Below are 20,810 nucleotides of genomic sequence, written 5' to 3'. Positions count from 1 at the left end.
CTAACGATAGAAAGAGATGAGGTAAACTCTTGATGAAAACATGCTCTAGGTATATAAGGCTTATGGTATTCTTAAATAAAGCAGAGTTTTCAATTTAGTGGTGCACCCTTTCCTCAAACTATTCCACCAGTACTGATGTGACTAAAACAAAAAAGTACATTTTATGGGCACAGATTATATCTGATATCCATTAAACAGCTTTCCTAAACCCGTGTTTTAGATTACAAGGGGATCAGGCCAAAGGATGCAGAAAGTGCTGTGCAAAAAATCATGACCGTTAACCACAAAAGAACTGAAAGTGCATTGTCTTTACTGCCTCTGAGCTAGGAATGCTATGGCTGTGCATAAAGAACAGAACCCCTGTGTACATGGATTTTAACAAATATAAGTAGATGCGTAGGTAAATGCATGCCATTTTAGCAGAGCCTTTGCTTTTCTCTTCTAGAAGCAAAACTATCCTTGACAGTTGCCCATATTTGTCCATCCTGGCTCTTCACTGGTATCCTCAGCAAATCAATGGGCACAAGTTTGAAGGAAAAGAAGGTGACTATATCCGAGTTCCAGAGAGGTTATTGGAGATTCCAGATGCAGAAATAATGGCTGGAAAAAGTACATGTACATTAGTCCAGTTTACAGAGTATAGCAGCCAGCAGTGGTTTACAACTGGAAACAATCTCCATGCCCTGAAAAATAAGGTAATCTATCATTTAAAGAATTCTGTGGTTGGAAACAGATTTTTTTCCTTAGCAGACACACTCCTCAGAATGCATTTACGTGATCAGATTTGTGGGAAGGACTACACATGGTGAGCTAATTATGAGACATGTCCCATCTTTATGGACTATTTGTAGAATGTATAGTCTCATATATATAGTTGGAAATATTTCCTTCACGTTTTATTGAGAAAAGCATATATAGTGGGGGAAGTAAAAAATGTAGCCTTCACTAATATCATATCATATTCCTCACTCCTGATTGAAGTTGGACATGGAGTTAAAGGGAGCATCATCAGCTGAAGGCTGCTCAGGAACTGAAATAGAGGTAGAACGTTTGCAATGAAAAAACATACTCCCCGCATTCATAAGGAAACTAATAATATAAATAGTGGCGTTAAGCAAGTGACTAGAGTAACTAGGAATATGAATCAAAGTTCAGAATTCAGTCATGACATTTATTTTAAAATATCACCCATTTCTCTGTGCGTTGTGGTGCTGCAGGTACTATCTTTGAGTGTGAAAGGTCAGAGTTCACAGCCCCTGACTGACAACAATGAGGTCCTCTACAGGATTTATGCCGCTGAACCTAGGATTATTCCCCAGACGTCTCTGTGTCTCCTTTGGAATCAGGCTGCTGCAAGGTATTTAATAATTCTTTAAAATCAAATTGCAGTCCTTCCCTGTTCTATTACCATTGAGCCCAGCTTCTGTACCGAACAGAGAGGGTGACCTCAGGTGAAACTTGTGGAGTGGAGACAAATCTCTGCCATAAAGATGACAAAGCAGCATAGGAAGTGGCCTAGCATTGTGCAGGGAGCAAGTGCAGCCCAACAACCTAAATGTGTGTTTCGCACACTATTTACTTCTTTATTATTACTGCTTCCCTTGAACCTAGCATGACTTCTGCTCAAATCACATAACCTTCCTGTGGTTATTGGTTAATTTATTGGCAGGAAAGGAAATTTTCTTTGCCCCTTCCATCTGGCTTATGGTTCTGGCTCTGATGCTCTGTGTTTAGAGAGATTAGCAGGGATTTATAATTCTAGTCCACATATGGCTTGGAGTACATTTTGGAATTAAGCCATGCACAGGAATGGGAGAACAGAATGATTCTTCTGTAGAAGCTCATTGGCCTCACCTGGCCTCAGGTTTCTTAGCAGTTCTATCACCCGGAGCTCAGTTAATGCCGGAAGGTCAGGCGTTGCTTGCCCAGAGGGTAGAGGTTCCAAACCAGTCACTTGGTTCTGTTTATTTCTGACTTTCAGCTGCACAGACTAAAATTCTAAATACATTTAACAGCTTTGTTGGGTAACCAACTGTCCCCCCAAACAGCAAAATTCTGGTTAGTCTTTTTCTTTGTGAAAAAATAATTTTCAGCTGAAATTTTGCATGCCTGGTGACAGATCTTAAACTTAATACATAGGTACTGTGCCATCCTTAATCCATAACTCATAATGAATGTTTCAGACTTGAATCTGCAGTGAGGGTTAGGTTTTACGCCCTTAAAGGAAAGGATTCAAGATGCACTGAAAGGGAGGAGACCCCACCAGGGGTCACGGAAGAACGCTCAGAAGGCTTGGCACGTGACATGACGTTTGCTGTAATCATGACAGAGTTTTTATGTTAAAAGCCAGATCTTCTAGAAGAAACATTCAAAAGAACCCTAGAAAGCATTTATGTAATATATGTGGCTTCAAAAGAGAAAAACAAAAAAGATGAAGAAAGTAATGTGGAAAATCTTTTAAGGAACTTACGTGATTTGAAATACAAGGAGTTGTGAAATGAGGAAGGGTAAAGAGGGTGTGTGTAGTGGCTCTGCCCATCCTTTGGTATTTTCGAATGTGAGGAAGGCATGCCTTCTGATGAAAACCTGGGGTGTATTTGCTTCAGATTAGGCACTAGCACTGCTCTGTTGAGAAGACCAGCTTCTCTGGTATCAGAAATGCTTTTGCAGGTTTGGTGAGTATTTAGGCTGCTTCTTAAGGTATCTTGTGGGACCTATTGTGTCATGTCTAAGACAAGATGTTCCCTCCAGCATTTTTCCTTGAAAATTGGTCTGCTTGATGCTTGAGTAAAGAACACTTAAGTTCACCAAGTTATTTTTACCTTAAAAGCCATCTCAGTACCTCACGTGTTGATTAAAGAGCATTAGTGACCATTGTGTTTTTGCCCTAGCTGGTCGTCTGACAGTCAGTTTTGCAAAGTGGTCGAGGACACTTCAGACTACGTGGAATGTGCCTGTTCGTACATGTCCATGTACGCAGTCTATGCCCAGACCGACAACTTGTCTTCATACAATGAAGCTTTTTTCTCTTCTGGATTTATATGTATCTCAGGTCAGTTGTGGCATTTTTACCTCAATAGTTTTGAACATTTATAAGAATGAAAGTCTGTTTTGCCATGTTTGCAAATGTACTGTAATTCATCAGTACTAGGAAAAGATAAACTTTACCATTGTCTTATTCATTACTTCATAGAGTGGATGTTTATAGAAGGCCAACTGCGTAGTGATATAATGAATAACGAGGATATAATAAAGGATACAGTATAATTATATAGTAAAGTATAATAAGGAAGAGACAGTTCAACTCATAAAATATAAAATACAGCGTGAGACAGAAGCTAGATAACAGGCAAAGGTAGAGTTAGTGTTGTGAGATAGAGGGCAGGTTCTCCAATAGAATGTTAGGATTGTCTGAGATAAGATATACAAAGCATTTTTTATATTCATTTAAAAAACCAAACATACAGTCTAGGAGTTCTAAATATACTCAACCACTGTGTTAAAAAATAAATTATCTCTTACCTTCTATATCTAGGCTCCATTTCTGGAAGAATGGGAACCCCAATTATATTAATGTCTGTCAAATTATTCACCTGTACCTTAATTTTTGAGAAGTATAAGACTATTCTCATTTGCTGTATTATGTAGGTGGGAGTCTGAGAATTCCTTAAACTGGTTTTCTGCTGCCTATACTCACTCGTTCCATGCTCTTAGTCATCTTTTACAATCCTCTGCTGCTTCTGTGAACAATGAGCTATACAGAGAACTGCGTCTAGGGTACCTCTGGAGCCAGGTTGCCTGGGTTCAAATCTTGGTTCTGCCAGTGGCTAGGTGTGGGACCTGGAGCAAATTATTTAGTTTCTCTATGCCTCAGTTTCTCCACCCATAATAAATGATTTTAAATTGTATTATTATAACAGGGTGGTAAATGTACTAGCTCAGACATTTCCAGTATCCTGCTTTAATAATGTTTTGTCTGTAAATGTGATTATCGCTGCATTTGTGTCTTTTTTTATTTGATGTGCAAACATCCTCTCTAATAATCTTTATTATGAAACTTTTGTGGCAGTAGACACAAGTAATTAATTATTATTTTTTATCCTAGTTATTTAAAATCTTTTCACTGTAATTTCTTTTTATAAGATTATACGTTTCTCTTAATTTATCTTAATTTTAAACCTAACAGATTCAATAGCAAAAGTTAATACTTTATTTATTTATTTTTATTGGAGTTTGATTTGCCAACATATAGCATAACACCCAGTGCTCATCCCATCAAGTGCCCCCCTCAGTGCCCGTCACCCAATTAGTAATTTCTTATTCTTTATAGAATCTTTTATAAGGATAACCTTTCTTGCTTGATAGATTCTTCTTGGTCTACATAGTTCCAAAATCATATAAAGACATCATATTTTATTTCAATGCTAATATATTTACAAAAATCTCATAGACATAAATCCAAAAGGTAAAATGTTGCAGTAAAATCTAGGTATAATTTTATGTATTTCCATAGAGACATAAACCCAAGTGCTGCTGTGACTCACAAAAATCCCTTGGTTGTTCTAAATACTGAACATCAAAACAAAGTTTTAAAAACTAAAGAGATAATGTCTTGATTCTATAGAGGACTAGTAGGATTGAAACATATTTTCTTGGAAGAATTGTTAATGAATATATCTGTTTTGCAAAATCAACATGTAAATATCAGTATCTGCCTTTATTACTTTTAACTTAGAGTTACATTTCAAATACTGGGTTTATTCCACCTCCGTCCATGACATATTGTAGTGTACATTGCATGGTCTGTAGATTAGTAGGAGACATAAAGTCCTGTGTTTGTATCTCAGTTTCCACTCTCATGGGAAGATAATTGTCCATCCCTCTAATAGGCCTGAGGAGCTAGAGATGAGAATTTTATGTATCTTACATACACATTTCATTTATTTATTTATTTTTTATTTTAATAGGCTCCACACCCAATGTGGGGCTTGAACTCACAAATCTAAGACCAAGAGCTGCATGCTCTACTGACTAAGCCAGCCAGGCACCCCTTACATACACATTTTATAATTTATGTCAGATCACAACAAATGTCCATCTGAATTTGGAAGCAGTCTGACCAGCTCTTTTCATGAAAAGTGGCAATGTACAATTAGGCACAAAGTAAACCTTTTTATTTAAATCAGAACAGATTACGGTGTCTCCATTCCAGTTCTAGTTTATAGGTCTGGTTACTATACTAGAGCAGAACAACTAAAATGATCAAAGTATGTGAAATGGGCGTACAGGCCAAAAAGTTTAATTATTTCTCAGCTTAGAAAGATGAAATATGAGGGTATATCTGTGGCTTTTTATTTTTTAAAGATTTTATTTATTCATGAGAGACACGGAGAGAGGCAGAGACATAGCCAGAGGGGGAAGTAGGCTCCCTGCAGGGAGCCCAATACCGGACTTGATCCCAGGATCCCAGGATCATGCCCTGAGCCAAACAGACGCTCAACCACTGAGCCACCCAGGCGTCGTCCTTATCTCTGTGGCTTTTAAAATTGTAAACAAGTTTACCAAATTTTAAGAAATTAGACAAAGGTTATACTTTGAAGCTAAAAAGATAGAAAGAGAGGACAATTAAAACATAACTGTGCACTTGATATAACACTATAAAACTCACTGTCAAAAGTGACTTGAAAGAAATGCAACTTAAAATAACTTTAAATGATAATGCCACAATGTCATAATCTTACAGTGTAATTATTACAGAACCTATGCATGGTTTGAGGTACACAGTACTTTCTGGAGATATTGTCGAAGAAGCCTACCCTGCTTTCTGTAACTGTTGATACTATACTTAGACAATTGGGTTGGAACCAGAATGATTTTGACTTTCAGAACAATTCCTACAGCCTTGTGATCTGAACAAGACCATGTAGCATTCCATAATCCATTTCAGTTTTAATATCAATATGTGAGCTTGGTCTTATGTGATGCACTTGCTGCACTTAGCACTTGCTGAGTCTCTTATGTTCTTTTAAGCTGAGATTTTAAAGATGGACCACAGACCTCACGTCTATTTCATTTGTTCTTTTTTTGTTTTCTTATGGTGAGAAATCATTTAACACAATAGTCAAACTAAAGCTTTCCCTTTTAAGTGGCTGATGGCTTTATGTACTTGACAGATTACTAAGTGTATACATGTCAACACAATGTCAGTTTTACAGTTAGGTAACAGAAAATAATTGTCTATAAATTGCTAGATAATAAGACTTACAGGATAAATAAATCAGTACAATCCAAAGTCCTCTGAGTCTTGCTTATTCTTTTGTCCAAGGTTTATTAAACTGCAAGACTTCTAGTTATGACTTTTATGTTTTACAAGTTGAGATTCTGATAGTTTTTCCAGATGCCACCAATTCATTTCAAATTATTTTTTGAAAGTAAGAGATTTTTCTAAAATTTTTGTCACATTCTTCCAAAAATATCAGGTTTACACTGTAATCATTTTCCTAAAATAACCATTATGGTTATGGGGAAGGTATATCAAGACAGCTTCATTCTATCAAGGGGGAGAGTAATTATGAACATGAAAAATAGAAAAAAATATTAGAATTTTTTTTCAAACAAAGTCATTTGAAGAGATAACTGTGAGTAGTAAGTCAAAGAGCTTAGTTTTAATTCTGACATAGCATAAAAATGTTGGATTTCTCTGTACATGTTGGTGTATTATTTAGGATGCACTTGGCTGCAAGTAACAGAAGACAACTCCCATTTCTTAAACAAATCTAGTTCAGGGTTGATTCATTCAGTACCTTAGTGGCCCGACCCCCATCTCATTTTTCTGTCTTGCTCTCCTCAAAGATTTTGTTTTCTGTCTTGCCCCTACATGGTCTTGAGCTGGCTACAACTCTCAGCGTCACACGACGGCATCTTGGCTGCCAGAGGAAAGGCACTTACTTGGATCCTGTTTTAAGAGCAATGAAAACTTTCCTGAAAACCACCCAGAATGTTTTCCCATACATCTGTTTGCCTAGAATTATGTCCTCTGACCTTTCATAAACCAGTCCGTGTCCGAGAGAGGCTACGACTAGAAATACAGACACAAGCAGTAGTAGAGCAGCAAGCAACTACCTTTTTGAACATTGTGTCCCCATTGCTCAGCACAGCCACTGATGTGTAGTAGTTTCTCAATAACTAGCTGTTAAATTAATACATGAATGAATATACATTATTGATTGACATCCCCCAATAATTAGCTATTCTTGTGACTGTGTAAGTCAGTATCATGCTTTGAACTCCCAAACTATCTCATTTTAGCATTTTTTAATAAGAATTTTTCTGAAATACAGCATACTCTTTTTTTTTTTTTTTTTTTTGCTTTCACTCAGGATAGTTTAATACAGCACTCTCCCAATAGATCTTGCTGTAATGATCGAAATGTTCCATCCTGTCCAATGTGGTAGCTACTATCCACACCTCATTATTGAAATATGACTGGAACAAGTGAGGAACTGAAGTTTTCATTCTATTTAATTTTAATTAATTAAAATGTAGATAGCCATGTGTGGCTGTTGAATCTTTCAGAGTCAACACTGATTCTCTGGAGGCTGGTCTCCCGGCAACCTCATCCCTCTGGAAGAAATCCTTCCCCCACCCAACACAGACCTTGTGTTCTCTAAGGTGATTCATATTGACTTATTTTCAGCAGAGAAAACTTTTCAGGTCCTGACAATTTTGTTTTCCTGTCTTTAGCTTATTATTATTTAGCAGTAACCAAGAGGCACCATGCTGAGAGGAGAGGTACAGAAATGTGGTAATCAATAGAGATGAGCAACAAAAAGTTCAAAAAAAGTTTAACAGTTACAGCTAGCATTAGGTGGGAAAATAGAAAAAAAGGAAGCTAATAACCTAATAACTGATTTAATAATATATAATGAGCATTTGGTTTGGTTGAGATTTATTTGTAGAGAAGACAGATACATAGGGAGGTACAAAAGTTACAAACATTTTACAGATATTTCATGGCAAAAAGTATGAATATTTGGTTAGTAGAGGGATAAACTGGTAATTTGGAAAGCATATCTGATTCTTAAGGAATGCCAATAGATAATTTTATTGGATATGCATATTCATATACAAACATTATGTATGTTTATACACATACAAATATTTAAATGTTGTATGGATAGTTAAGATCTTTGGTCCAGTTTGATGATAGCAAAAGAATCTAGCAGTTCCATAGAGTTTTTCTTATTTAAGTCAAAGATTATCCATGTTGTTTTGTTAAGGGTGATTTATCTTCCCCCTCACTTTCTAATGATACAGAAAAGTCATTTGTGTTAGTGAAATAATTGTTCTTTTTCAACTGAATCTGTAACCCACACTATATGTGGGGAAAAAGTAAAGGGGAGGGCACCTGGGTGGTTCAGTCAGGGCAGTGTCCGACTCTTGATCTCACTCACCTCAGGTCTTGATCTCAGGGTCATGAGATTGGGCCCTGCATTGGGCTCCATGCTGGGTGTAGAACCTACTTAAAAAAAAAAAAAAAAAAAAAAGGAAAGGAAAATTATCCAGTCAGCTGCTTGTTGTTTCTACGTAATTGCCAACAAGTCAATTTTTTAAAAACTTTAGAGTACACCTTTACTGATAATACCTGAAGTTTTTATACTTTATTTTTATTTTATTTATTTATTTTGTAAAGATTTTATTTATTTATTCATGAGAGAGAGAGGAGGAGACACAGGCAGAGGGAGAAGCAGGCTGTATGCAGGGAGCCTGATGTGGAACTCAATCCGAGGTCTTCAGGATCAGGCCCTGGGCCGAAAGTGGCGCTAAACCACTGAGCCATCTGGGCTGCCCTATACTTTATTTTTTTAAAAAAACATTATAGTTATAACATTTTGTACCCTGTGATTTACATATTTATATTAAAGGAATTTAAACCAAAAAATGTATTGCTACTTAAAAAAAACAGACTTGTGGACTTAAATCACGTATGCTAAATGCAGCTATTTGATATCAGATAAGAAAATAAAAGAGGGGCGCTTGGGTGGCTCAGTTGATTAAGCAGCTGCCTTCAGGTCAGGTAATGATCCCAGGGTCCTGAGGTCAAGCCCCACATGGAGCTCTTTGCTCAGCAGGGAGTCTGCTTCTCCCTCTCCCTCTGTAAGTCAGTACATCTGCTGCTCCCCCTGCTTGTGCGTGCTCGCTCTCTCTCTCTGTCAAATAAATAAATAAAATCTTTAAGAAAACAGAAGTATTAGAAACTGAAATATTTATTTCTTAAATCTAAGGTATTCAGTATCCTTCCCAAGGCCAGTTGAGGCTAGGGAACAGACTGCTTGAGGTTTTTTAGCACCTTTTCCCCTAAGTAAAAAATGCATCCAGAGAACTATCATGCATTATAGTTATAGGCTAATAGAATCTAGCCCATTTTCCTGCCACTGCCTTTGAATCCAGGACCGCCACCAGGTGTCATGCTAGCATTTTAATTGAAGCTTATATACTTAATTAAATATTCTTGAGCTGGTCAAGTTTAACTGTACTAAATTTATCTTGTGAAATGTGACTATAATGGAGAATTACTAAGTTAAGGGAGAAGGCCTTGAATAAACTCTTCTTGTGAACTAGGAAAAAAAAAGTTGACTCATGTATATTTCTTTGTCCAGCACTAATTCCCTTGCCTCACATTGCTACCATCTACCATAATAAATGTACAGTAAAGCACATATTTGTGATCACATGGCCTATTTTGACAAAAATTTGCAAGGCCTTGCTTTTGAATCAGTATATCACACACACACACACACACGCACACACACACGCACACACCTTAAACCTTGAGTTTAAACTAGCTTTGATCATCACAGGAAATTAAGTATAAGTTCTGGTAAGTTCACAGCATCAGCTTCAGTAATTTATTTATTTATTTTTTAAGGATTTTATTTATTTATTCATGAGAGATGCAGAGAGAGAAAGAGAGAGGGAAAGACATAGACAGCGGGAGAAGAAGGCTGCATGCAGGGAGCCCAAATATGGGACTCGACCCCGGGACTCTGGGATCATGCCCTGACCCAAAGGCAGACATGCAACCACTGAGCCACCCAGGTGTCCCAGCTTCAGTAATTTATATACTACCTAAGTAAAGGTACAAAGTCAGGCATGACTCTGCAGTTTCTCAATATTCTTTGTACCTGTGTGGGTGGATTTTGGAGGCAGCCCCAAGACCTGCACACCTGTCCCAGAACACCCTAGAGCAGCCTTCCTAAAAATGGATTACTTTAGATTTCTTGGCCAAATTTCTAGGCTAAAAGCCTTGACTAATGCAAAGACTCCCTTCCTGTGTGGAACTTCATCTAACTTACTAAAATCTAAACATACCGAAAGCCTTTCCCAAAAGGAGTTATGAGAGTCATTGTTGCAAAGAACATTAATCATAGACCCCATGTGGGCATTTTGCAAATGCCCAATCCACTTATGCCAAATGCAGTTTGTTCCGTAGCTTCAGAGAAGATAATGAAAAAGCAAATGTTGAATAAATGCAGTGTTTCCTGTTTGTTGTCAAGGAGGCTTTGATAAGTGAGGTGTAATACATATAAAGTACATGGCAAAGTAGCATATACATACCGATTGCTATGTTTTGATAATTCTTAGACAAAATAACTGTTAAGGAGGAGAGGGATTAAAAGGCTTTTAAAAGGCTTACATGAAAAAGCAAATGGGTTACCATTTGCAGCACATTTAAATTTTAGAACAGGAAATATTTTTAAAATGTGTATTTACTCAGGGTGCCTGCGTGGCACAGTTGGTTAAGTGGCCAACTCTTGATTTCAGCTCTGGTCATGATCTCAAGGTCGATCTCTGTGTCAAGCTCTGCACACAGTGTGGAGTCTGCTTGAAATCCTCTTTCCCTCTCTGTTCTCTCTCCTCTAAAAGAAATAAGTAAATCTTAAAAAATTAAAATATGTATACACTCCACATTTAAAACATGGTATTAAAAGAAATATATATGAATTGCAAGATAAAAGATTTGTGTTAGTGCTGAGTTTCTAATCATCGCCTTGAAGTAGCATAAAGAGGTGAATTCAAGTAGCTTTAAAGAAAATAAGAGTTTTCTTCACTCAGAAATGTAGATGCTTATTTTAAAAGTAATCTCAGGAGGAAAAACACATTTTGTTCCTGATTTTGGCACCCAGTAGCGTAAGGTAACTCATAAAATTCATAATTACCACTGTCGTAATTACATAACTATTCCTTCTAGATAAAAAGGGAGTAATTACCAAGCCTGAGTTTTGGTCGTACCATTCACAATTTTATGCCTAAAAAATCCTATTCACCTCCCTAAATATCTCTATTTAGCCAAGCCACCTGTTCTTAGAAAATTAGATTGGAATTTGATTCTTTTCTTAAAGAGTAAAACTTGTCTAATGGAAACACAGAAAGCCAGAAGCTTAATGAAATTATTAATTTGCTTAATATGGGTAGTCTTTTTACTAAGGAAATGAATATGTAGCTATTTGAAAATTAAAGTTGTCTTTTGGCTTTAGTTGACAACTGTGAAGATTTTCTATGTTGTGTAAAATGGAGTAGATTAAATTTGCAGTATAATCGTTTCCAGAGATACCATGCAAGACAGTATAGGCAGACTACAGGTGTTCCAAAGATTGTTGCTATACTACTGTTTGTTCATGGATTGTAAAATCACATGTGGACTTTTTTGTTCCTACAGGTCTTTGCCTGGCTGTTCTTTCCCATATCTTCTGTGCCAGATATTCCATGTTTGCAGCTAAACTTCTGACTCACATGATGGCTGCCTGCTTAGGTACACAGGTAGGAGAGCTCAGGAGCTTCTAACTTGCATAAGATGTTCATGTTTCTTCTTTGATGGTCCTTGAACTGCATGTATAAGTAAAGTTGAATCTCAACTTAGTTGAAGTAAGCTTGTTTAGTTTTGTAGCAGAGCAGGATGGAGAAGGACCGTGGTAAGAGGAAATGAGAATTTCAGGGCCTAAAAAGTGTATTTTGTAAATTAGAAGTAGCTTAATATCATCCCTTCCAAGAAAATAGCTGCTTCTTATCACGAAGCATTATATTCTCAACTCATATATGCTAAATATATTACTAATGTGTTATATGTATTAATATTAGCATATTTTTAAATCTGTTGGAATGAAATATGCTCTGTTACAAATCCTTTTAGATGGGGAGCATTAAGATGATATCTATTTTAAAATATCTGGATAATACACAGTTGACCCTAGAACATGGGATTTGGGGCACTGACTCCCCATTTAGTCAAAAATCTGCATATAACTTTTGAGTCCCCTAAAACTTAACTACTAATAATTTACTGATAACTGGAAGCCTTGCAGGTCACATAAACATTTGATTAGCATGTATTTTGTATGGTGTATGTATATTAAATACTGCATTTCTACACTAAAGCACGCTAGAGGAAACATAATATTATTTTTTTAAAAATCACAAGGAAAAAAAATCACAAGGAAAAGACATTTACAGTACTATACTGTACTTACCAAAAAAGATCCACATGTAAGTGGACCCGCATAGTTCAAAATCATACAGTTTGAGTCACCTGTATTTTGTTTTGTTTACTATATTAAAAAATACAATTTGGTAGAACATTCTTTTCTGAAAAACTACTCAGGTGTTAATTGAGGAAAATATAACATGAGAAACATATTCATTAGCATGAAATTTACATTTTAAAACACAGAGACGGATCAAAAGATGAGATTAGATGTCCTTTCTGTCCCTGAGGTCCTCATGGTGTAGAGCAGTAGAGATATATATAAATGTGATGAGCTTGAACTTAGACTATTTGCAAACTACCCTGTGAAGGTGGATGATGACTTCATTTATTTTTCTGTGAAGGTCCAGGAAGTCTTCATAGAGGAGATGATATCTGAGTTGGGACTTGAATGAGAAATTCTTGTAGTTTGTTGATAAGGGAAAGGTGAGCACAGATGTTTGTATAAGCAAAGGGGAAAAAGCATAATCACTTTGAAGGCTGTAATTATAGATCCAGACAGTAGGAACACACTATACAATATTATTGTTGAGAGAACTTTGTATTTATTTTACAAAGTAAAATCTTCCCTTTTCTAGGTAGTTGGGACCCTTCTGGAGTGCAAAAAATACTATTTCTTGATTGGGTCCTGCTGGTTACATGCATATGTTCAATTTATGTAAATTTATTGTGCTGTACGCTTAGGATTTGCATACCGTCTTTCAGAGTGCTAAAAGCATTTTATTGAAGTCTGAACAGAAGTTTTTAAAATAATACTAGTGGAGGAGCTGAAATATAAAATGGAAACCTACCTGAGATACTGGACTCCTGTTGACATTTTTTGTCCCAGGAGTGAAAATGGCACGTGTAAATTTCAGAACTTTATTTTTGAGGGAACAATTAAGTGCTGGATTCCAAGCAGAGGATTCCAGATTGCGTTTTTTAAAGTACCTATGAGCTATGGGAGGTAACAGCTGTTACCAAAAGGGGGCTTGCATTGAATTTGACAACGCTATTTATATTGCCTTGGTAACCTATCTTAGCTGTCTGATCTTGTCTTTGCTTCTTGTATGTAAGATCTTAGAAAACCCGCCTTCCATAATTAGAGTTTACTTGGCTGCATTCGCCACCCACTCTGGTGATTTTTTGGCAGCAGAATTTGTACAAGTCTTAATTATAGCACTGTAGAATTACAGACAACTCTTCAGTGTCCTAGCAGACAAATTTGCTCATGTCTAGGGATGTGAAAGAAGGACCCAGGATTTATATGTTGGGACATTGCCTTCTGATTCACATTGTACTTAACATTAATTTTAGAGGAGAAGGTTAGTCAAATCCATGTTTTTCAGTTTATTTTTAGAATAGATGAAGCAGTGTGGCATGAAATATTCTATAATGTGTGGCTTGTGACATGAAATAACTAAAAAATCATTTCCATAGTGTATTTTGGTAGGAGGAATTGGTATATTGTTGATAGAGAAAGTACTGTTTCTTCAAAATGGTGTACCTATCTACTATCTACTTTGATTTTTAAAATACCCTCTAAATTACAGAGAATGGTTATTTCCCTGAAAATCTTTTAGCAAAGGCTTTTTAAAATTCTCAGACTCTCCAAAAAAAGAAATGAAGCTAGCTACAGGAACTGGGGCCCGCCCTTTCTGCATTTTAAAATCGTGTTTATATCTCCAGTTAGGGAATCCGGCCAGTGGGGGTATTCCAGTTCCAACCTCGGATCTCTCATTTAAAATCCTCCATCAACGTTATGTTGACATCCCTGGAGTGTGAGTTTCCTCTTGAGAAATCTTCAGAAACACACTTTTGGCTCGTCATTTTTTGGCTACAAGAATGAAACTTCTCTAGCTGGCCCTAGAACGTTTGAGTTGCAATTACTCACAGGTCAGCCAAAAGCATTCAGTTTTAAATCTTTAGTGCTTACCTTAAATAGGTTGAAGGGCCTTTGTGGGAAAGGAAAGAATGGAAATGTGATCATCTCTGACTTCCTTTCAGAGCTTTGAGGGTCAATGAGCAGGGCAGTCCACAGTCAAGAAAAATGTGCTTCTGGCTTTACTTCTCTACTAGAAACCTATGTAAAAATGTATACTTATATTATATATACATATATCCATAATTTATTATAAAATATATGTAATCCATAAATGGGGGAAGTAGACAAAAATCCAAAGATTATCCTTGTTTTAAAAGTCAAAAGATTGGGATCCCTGGGTGGCGCAGCGGTTTGGCGCCTGCCTTTGGCCCAGGGCGCGATCCTGGAGACCTGGGATTGAATCCCATGTCGGGCTCCCGGTGCATGGAGCCTGCTTCTCCCTCTGCCTGTGTCTCTGCCTGTGTGTGTGTGTGTGTGTGTGACTATCATAAAAATAAAATAAAATAAAAGTCAAAAGATTCTGTTTTAATCTGAAGTTTGTCATTCTAGCATCTTTGAGAATTATTGATTATAAATTACCAGCAGGTGGCAGTAGAAGATTTTTTTTAATGTTTTTTTTTTCAGTCTAGCAAAAGTGGAGTTCAGGAGAAAACTTGAGAGATGTTTTTACAGCCCTTCTTTGGGCTAGAGACTATTCTTCTGCCACATAGCAAATGTACATTTGTGGCTTCTTACCATTGTTTTTTTTTACCCATTTTGTTCAGAATTATGCTAAGTAGACTTGTAGGCTTCTCTAAGAAAGCTTGTACATCACTAGCTTAAAATATATCTTTCTGTCATTTATCACTTTCAGTTAAATTCAGGAGTATAATGTCTTCCTCATTATATTTTTGCTGTGGATGACTTTTAATAAGTGTGCTATATATACAGAAATATGTGTTCATTGAAATATCACAGGTAGAAGTTTTGAGATAAGATCTGTATTTTCAGTATTGCTTATTTTCAAAAGTATGTATTTTTCTTCAGTGCCAAGTTAATACTTCTCACTTACCCAGGAGAAAATTGCTAAAGGACAAGAAATTGTGAGACCACTCCAAGTATGAAGTGAAAAACAGCAAACAAATTTTCATGGCATTGGGTGATATTTCTCGGAAAAACATCTAATTATATCTTTGGAATTTTTATCTTAGAATCACATTGCCAACTCATGTGTGCCCTGATAAGGCTGGTAAACAGCTAGGACAAAGAACAAGTTTGCAGTTCAGGGTTCTTAGTTCTGGGGGTTCTGTTAGGAAAAGCAATTCTCCAAATCTAAAAAAAGAACAGAAGTTTTCTCATAGAAATCATGGTGATAAGATAGAACTGCATTTACCCTGGTTGGTAAACTTAACAGAGGGAAATATTTGGGGGTTTTTTTCCCTCTGTTTTTTGTTTGTTTATATGGCTTAAGCACAGATTTTGAAACTGAAGGGTAAATTTATCTAGAAAAAAAAAATGGATGTGAAAATGACTAAATTGGCCAGACAGGCTGTACATTATCTGAATTCAGAAGACACTAAATATCTGAGAATTTTAAATACTTAAATTTAAGTTTTTGGTGGCCATGGGATGTGCAGGAGTTTTAACTATCTAAGCCTTCTCCTCAATAAAGGACAAGGGAATTGCCTTAAAATTCAGAAGATTGTTCTTTGGTACTTAGCTGAAGTCGGCCTATCCTTGTTTGTCCAGTATTATTCTGCAACATCTGGGGGTGTCTTTCTCCCATGTCCTGTTGTTTCCCAGGGAGAATGCTGCTCACATATTCCTGTCAGCAGGTTCTGCTTTAATCTACCGCCAGTGTCATTTTACTTTGAATATCTAGCATCTTTGAGACTCAGAATCATTGCATGAAGCCAGAAGCCATGTGTAACCTCTCAAATACAGGCTCCTTCTGGCTACTGCAGACCCCGGGTTCTCTCCGGGCTGCTTGCACTATTTTGTTGAGACCACCAGCTCGGAAAAGTCCTTGTGTGTGTACTCCAAAAACATGTATCTAACAAGTATGTTTTTATCACTCAAAGCAGCGCGAGACAGAAACAGTCAACTAATCAGAACACTGGTTGGAAGTTTTGGTCAATCACTCGGTCACCAGGGTATCCTATGTTATTCCTGCTTTCGTTACTAAAGGAAAGTGTGTAAGAGTTTAAGTACAAGGGTCAGAACTAGATCTTGTTTTGAGGATTGGGTACTTGAGAAACACAAAGGGTCATTGTTCAGTAGAACATTTATGATTTTGTGTTAGTGCATATGTAAATAGATTTAAAAAGTGTTTCTTACACTTCCGTGTTGGCATCCTACTAAAATTCGGATACTGAACCCAGTAGGTCTCTGGCGGGTTTCTGGTCAGGGCTTGCTAGAAGGTTAGGTTGACCATGTTATGACCCAAGCACATTTCTGGTTGTTGCTATTGCTGCCTCTCCTGCCGTTGCTGTTACCATTACTAAACACACACTGTCAACCTATTTTCCCTACTATGAAAAAGTATTTAAGAACTGCCGTTAATTAAATTTTTACTTTCATTTAAAGTGCCATTGTCTTTGAAACTACTAACAAACATTTGTCTTGCCTTCTTGAAGGAAAGACTTCTGCTGTTGCTCTTTTCTTGTTTAATTCCCCTTCCCTGCTCCCCGCCCCCGCCCCCTCCTCCAATCTCTAGGTTACTAAGAAAAGGAAAGGTACTTAGACAAGCAAACTTATGTACAACTCAAAGTGCAGACTAGGCTTTTATTTCGGTCTTTCTCATAGCATTTCATAGTTGGAAGAATTTCTCAGTGTTGTTTTTGGACATAAAATAAGCCACTAGAAAGAAAGTGTAGCCAGCCCCTCCCCAATTCCTTCTTTCCTCTAAAGAGCTTGAGAGTGCCCCCACTTAAATGGTATTAAGTATGGAAGCCTTCTATTTCTGTCTTTTGTACAAAAACATTCTGTTTTTAATTGTGCCTTTTCTTCACGTAGAGATTAATTTGGTGAACAAGAATGAAGAGTGTTCTGCACACACATATGAATATGCATTTAAGTTGAATTGACTAATCTGTTTGTGTCTTAATGGCCAAAATAGTATCACATTCATGACTGGGTTCAGTTGTCCAGTAGTGAAATCAAAACGAATCAAAATTTGAGCAAATCTTACTTATCACAGGTGAGGAGCATCATACATCCATAAACTCAACCACTTTGAACTCATCTACCATATACACAGTTTTGAGATTATGCAATGGGAAATTCCAGGCAAGATATGCACACAGGAAGTATGTAAATAAAAGTCTAAAACAGTAACCTCGTTGTAAGAACCAAGTATGTACATAGATCTCTTCTCTAGTGTACTATATAGAACTCCATAAGCTGTGAACAGGGGGCCTCAGTTTGAAAGTCTTCATGGAGCAAATGGAATCGACCTGGTTGTTTTAGAATGTGGCACATTCTAGGAAGGGGGATAGATAACAGTGAGAATAAAAGCACGGAGGTTGTAATGGACCTGGGGAATTCCACTTACCTGAGGCCTGCCCCTGTGCATGAAGAAATAGATCCGCCGAGTACAGGTGAGGCCGTTTCAAATTGCCTGAGAACCGTGGGGAGTCACCGATGGAGTCAGTCCAAAAAGGTGCAGTATGAAAGGGGTGTTTTTAAGGATTAATCTGGCAATTAGGGATTAAATGAAAAATGGATTAAAGTAGACGAGAGGCTGGAATTAGGGAGATGAGTTTAGAGAAGCTGGGTAGGGCAGCTTTTACCATTATCTGCTTGGGATGGGTTGTGAGCTTGGACAATGGTAGAGGTAATGAGAATCCAAAGGATGAAATAAGAACTAATAATAATAATAAAAAAAAAAAACAGCCTGTTTTGCTTTATGAAAACTTTCGAATTTCACTTCTGTCTTTAAAGCAGTAAAATTTAATTTAATAAATACTATTGCAAATTTAATTGCAAATTTAATTTAATAAATACTATATAATACTTACTGAGTATCATATGAGGTAAGGATTATGATGTAGGGACTGATATCACTCCTGTTTTATGGATGAGGCAGTAAAGGCATAGAGACTGTAAGTTGCTTGCCCTGAGTCACACAGCTGTAAGTGCAGAACCAGCAGTTGAGCACAAGCAGCCACGGTCCAGTCCTTGCCTTTAACTACTATGCATACTGCCTCATAAATCAGGAATTAATGCGGTTAACTCTATCATAAAGAAGGTAGATGGTTTTTTAAGGTGCCTGCGAAACTGGTGGTTGCATTTGACTTAAATAGAAAAGGCAGAAAAGGTTAGGATACATTGCAGTTTGCAACCTTAGGGGTTGAAGATTTCTATAGCAAATTTCAGCTAGTGGCTTAGGTGTTACTTACATAAATGTGGAGGTCTTGACACTGTAAAATAGGTTCTCTGAGACAGGTTGTGTAGAGAACCTGTGAGTTTAGAATGCACAAAGCTGAGGTCACTTATGGCACCAAGCTAAGTTATATATATGTATTGCCTCATTGTTATAACAACCAGATGAGCCGGGACCTGCCATCATTCCTATTTTACAGATGGAAAAATGAGACTAAGTTCCATTACCTGTCTTAACCTTCATTGGTAGAATGTGGCAGCTGGAAGAAAGCTTCAAACGCAAACTCGAGGCAGTCTGGCTTCGAAACTCACGTGTTTAAAACACTGTGCCATGTGGAACGAGAAGGATCATTAGATGCAGATGATTAAAGCACAGTTAAAGTTTCTGAAGCCAAGGAAGGGCAAAAGGTTTCAAATGGAAGGACTGAGCATCAGTGGGAGGTTAGTCTTCACATTTGGCAAGAACAAGGTCACTGGAAACTTGGAGAGAGATGATGAATGAGACATAAAAGGTTAGGGAGGAAAGGGGTGGGGAAGAAATTGGGAGTGGCTGATTCAGACTGCACCTGAGAGAAGTTTGGCAGTGAAGGAAGGAGACAGTGGGCCTGGGAAGGGGAGCAGCTCAGGTGCCTCTGATCATAAAGACTTGCTTGAAGGGAAGGTGGACCCTGGGGCTACCAGCTACCATCGGCCAAAAGGGCAGAGTTCCCCATCTCCCCATTGGTATTTTCCTCTTTTGAAAGAGAGCTTTAAAAAAAAAAAAAAAAAGATTTTATTTATTAATTCATGAGACACACACACACACACACACACACAGACAGAGAGAGAGAGACAGGGGCAGAGACACAGGCAGAGGGAGAAGCAGGCTCCATGCAGGGAGCCTGACATGGGACTCGATCCTGGGTCTCTAGGATCACTCCCTGGCCAAAGGTGGTGTTAAACCACTGAGCCACCCGGGCTGCCCTGAAAGAGAGTTTTTATAGAAAATTGATGAACGGGTAATAAGATCAAATGCATTTCTCTTTGGTCCCTGTTTTTATTTATACTTTTTGATTGCATGGAAATGTTTTTATGCAAGTGATACCCTGCTAGTGTGCTTAGTCTTATCATGTTACATCTAGAAGATTAGAGCTATAGTTGGTCCCCTTCCCCATTTCTTCGATCCAAATTTCTTTGATGACTTTATATGTGAATCTGCAGTTAAGTAAATTTGTAGCTAGTGATTATCAAATAATTTTATAGTCTTTTCTGCAACCAGAAGTATTATGGTATTCACAAGTTACGTGCTTTGAAGGGTTAAAATGATACTGGTATTCAGAGAGATGGAAACTTGAATATTAATCCAAGTATTGAATTCCAGAAGAAATGATGTATTTTATTTTTGCTTTCTTCTTGAGTACACATTTTCTTTATTTATCCAATTTTTCACTCTTAATACTTTAATAAAGAAATCCAGCCTTTTTTTTAGCATGCTTTCAAAATTCAGCTCAACCATAAGCTGTTCTCACTAAATTGAAAATAAGTGGACGCTGAAGATACAAAAATAGTATCACAGTCACACTACTGGGAAATTCAAACTTTCCCAAGTGCTGAAGTAGCAAAGCAACAGAAAGAGTGAGTAATATTCTGAATGAGGCTACAGTGACATTATCATGTTTGCAACATGGCTTTTGTTACTAGGAAAATTTGTGAGGCAAATCCAGACTTTACCAGAAAATACCGGTTTGGAATCTTCTATTACAGCCTCAGAAACATAAACTATCCTTGACTTTTAAAAGACTACTTTTGATGTCCCTAACTAGGAAAAATCAGGATCTGAGAAAAATTGTTTTCATGAATATTTAATGATAGCTTTAAAGAACTTTAAGTAACAAATATGGAGTTTAGGGGGAAGAGACCTAGTTTTGGAATTAAAAGGATAAATGGAATAATATCCTTGAGCTGTATAAAAAAAAAAAGTCTTTGGAAAAATAAGAATGCCTGCCCTGTGGAGTTGTTAAAAGGATAATAGATGGTGTTCAAAGAGCTTGAAACACAAGACCC

The 20,810-nt window shown here is 37.1% G+C and overlaps 1 protein-coding gene across 1 annotated transcript in view; it reads left to right on the top strand.

The window, feature by feature from the left end:
- ADGRV1 (adhesion G protein-coupled receptor V1) overlaps positions 1–20,810 on the top strand; it is a 518,581-nt gene that overhangs the window by 226,523 nt on the left and 271,248 nt on the right. Inside the window, exons 80-83 of the mRNA XM_038532347.1 lie at positions 446–695; positions 1,218–1,357; positions 2,892–3,052; positions 11,720–11,820. Coding sequence (XP_038388275.1) covers positions 446–695; positions 1,218–1,357; positions 2,892–3,052; positions 11,720–11,820 — 652 coding nt within the window. The remainder of the gene's footprint in view (positions 1–445; positions 696–1,217; positions 1,358–2,891; positions 3,053–11,719; positions 11,821–20,810) is intronic.

Source organism: Canis lupus, chromosome 3, assembly GCF_011100685.1.
Source record: "Canis lupus familiaris isolate Mischka breed German Shepherd chromosome 3, alternate assembly UU_Cfam_GSD_1.0, whole genome shotgun sequence".
NCBI lineage: Eukaryota > Metazoa > Chordata > Mammalia > Carnivora > Canidae > Canis > Canis lupus.
The sequence above is the reverse complement of the archived record's forward strand: the minus strand, read 5'-3'. Positions and strand labels throughout refer to the sequence as shown.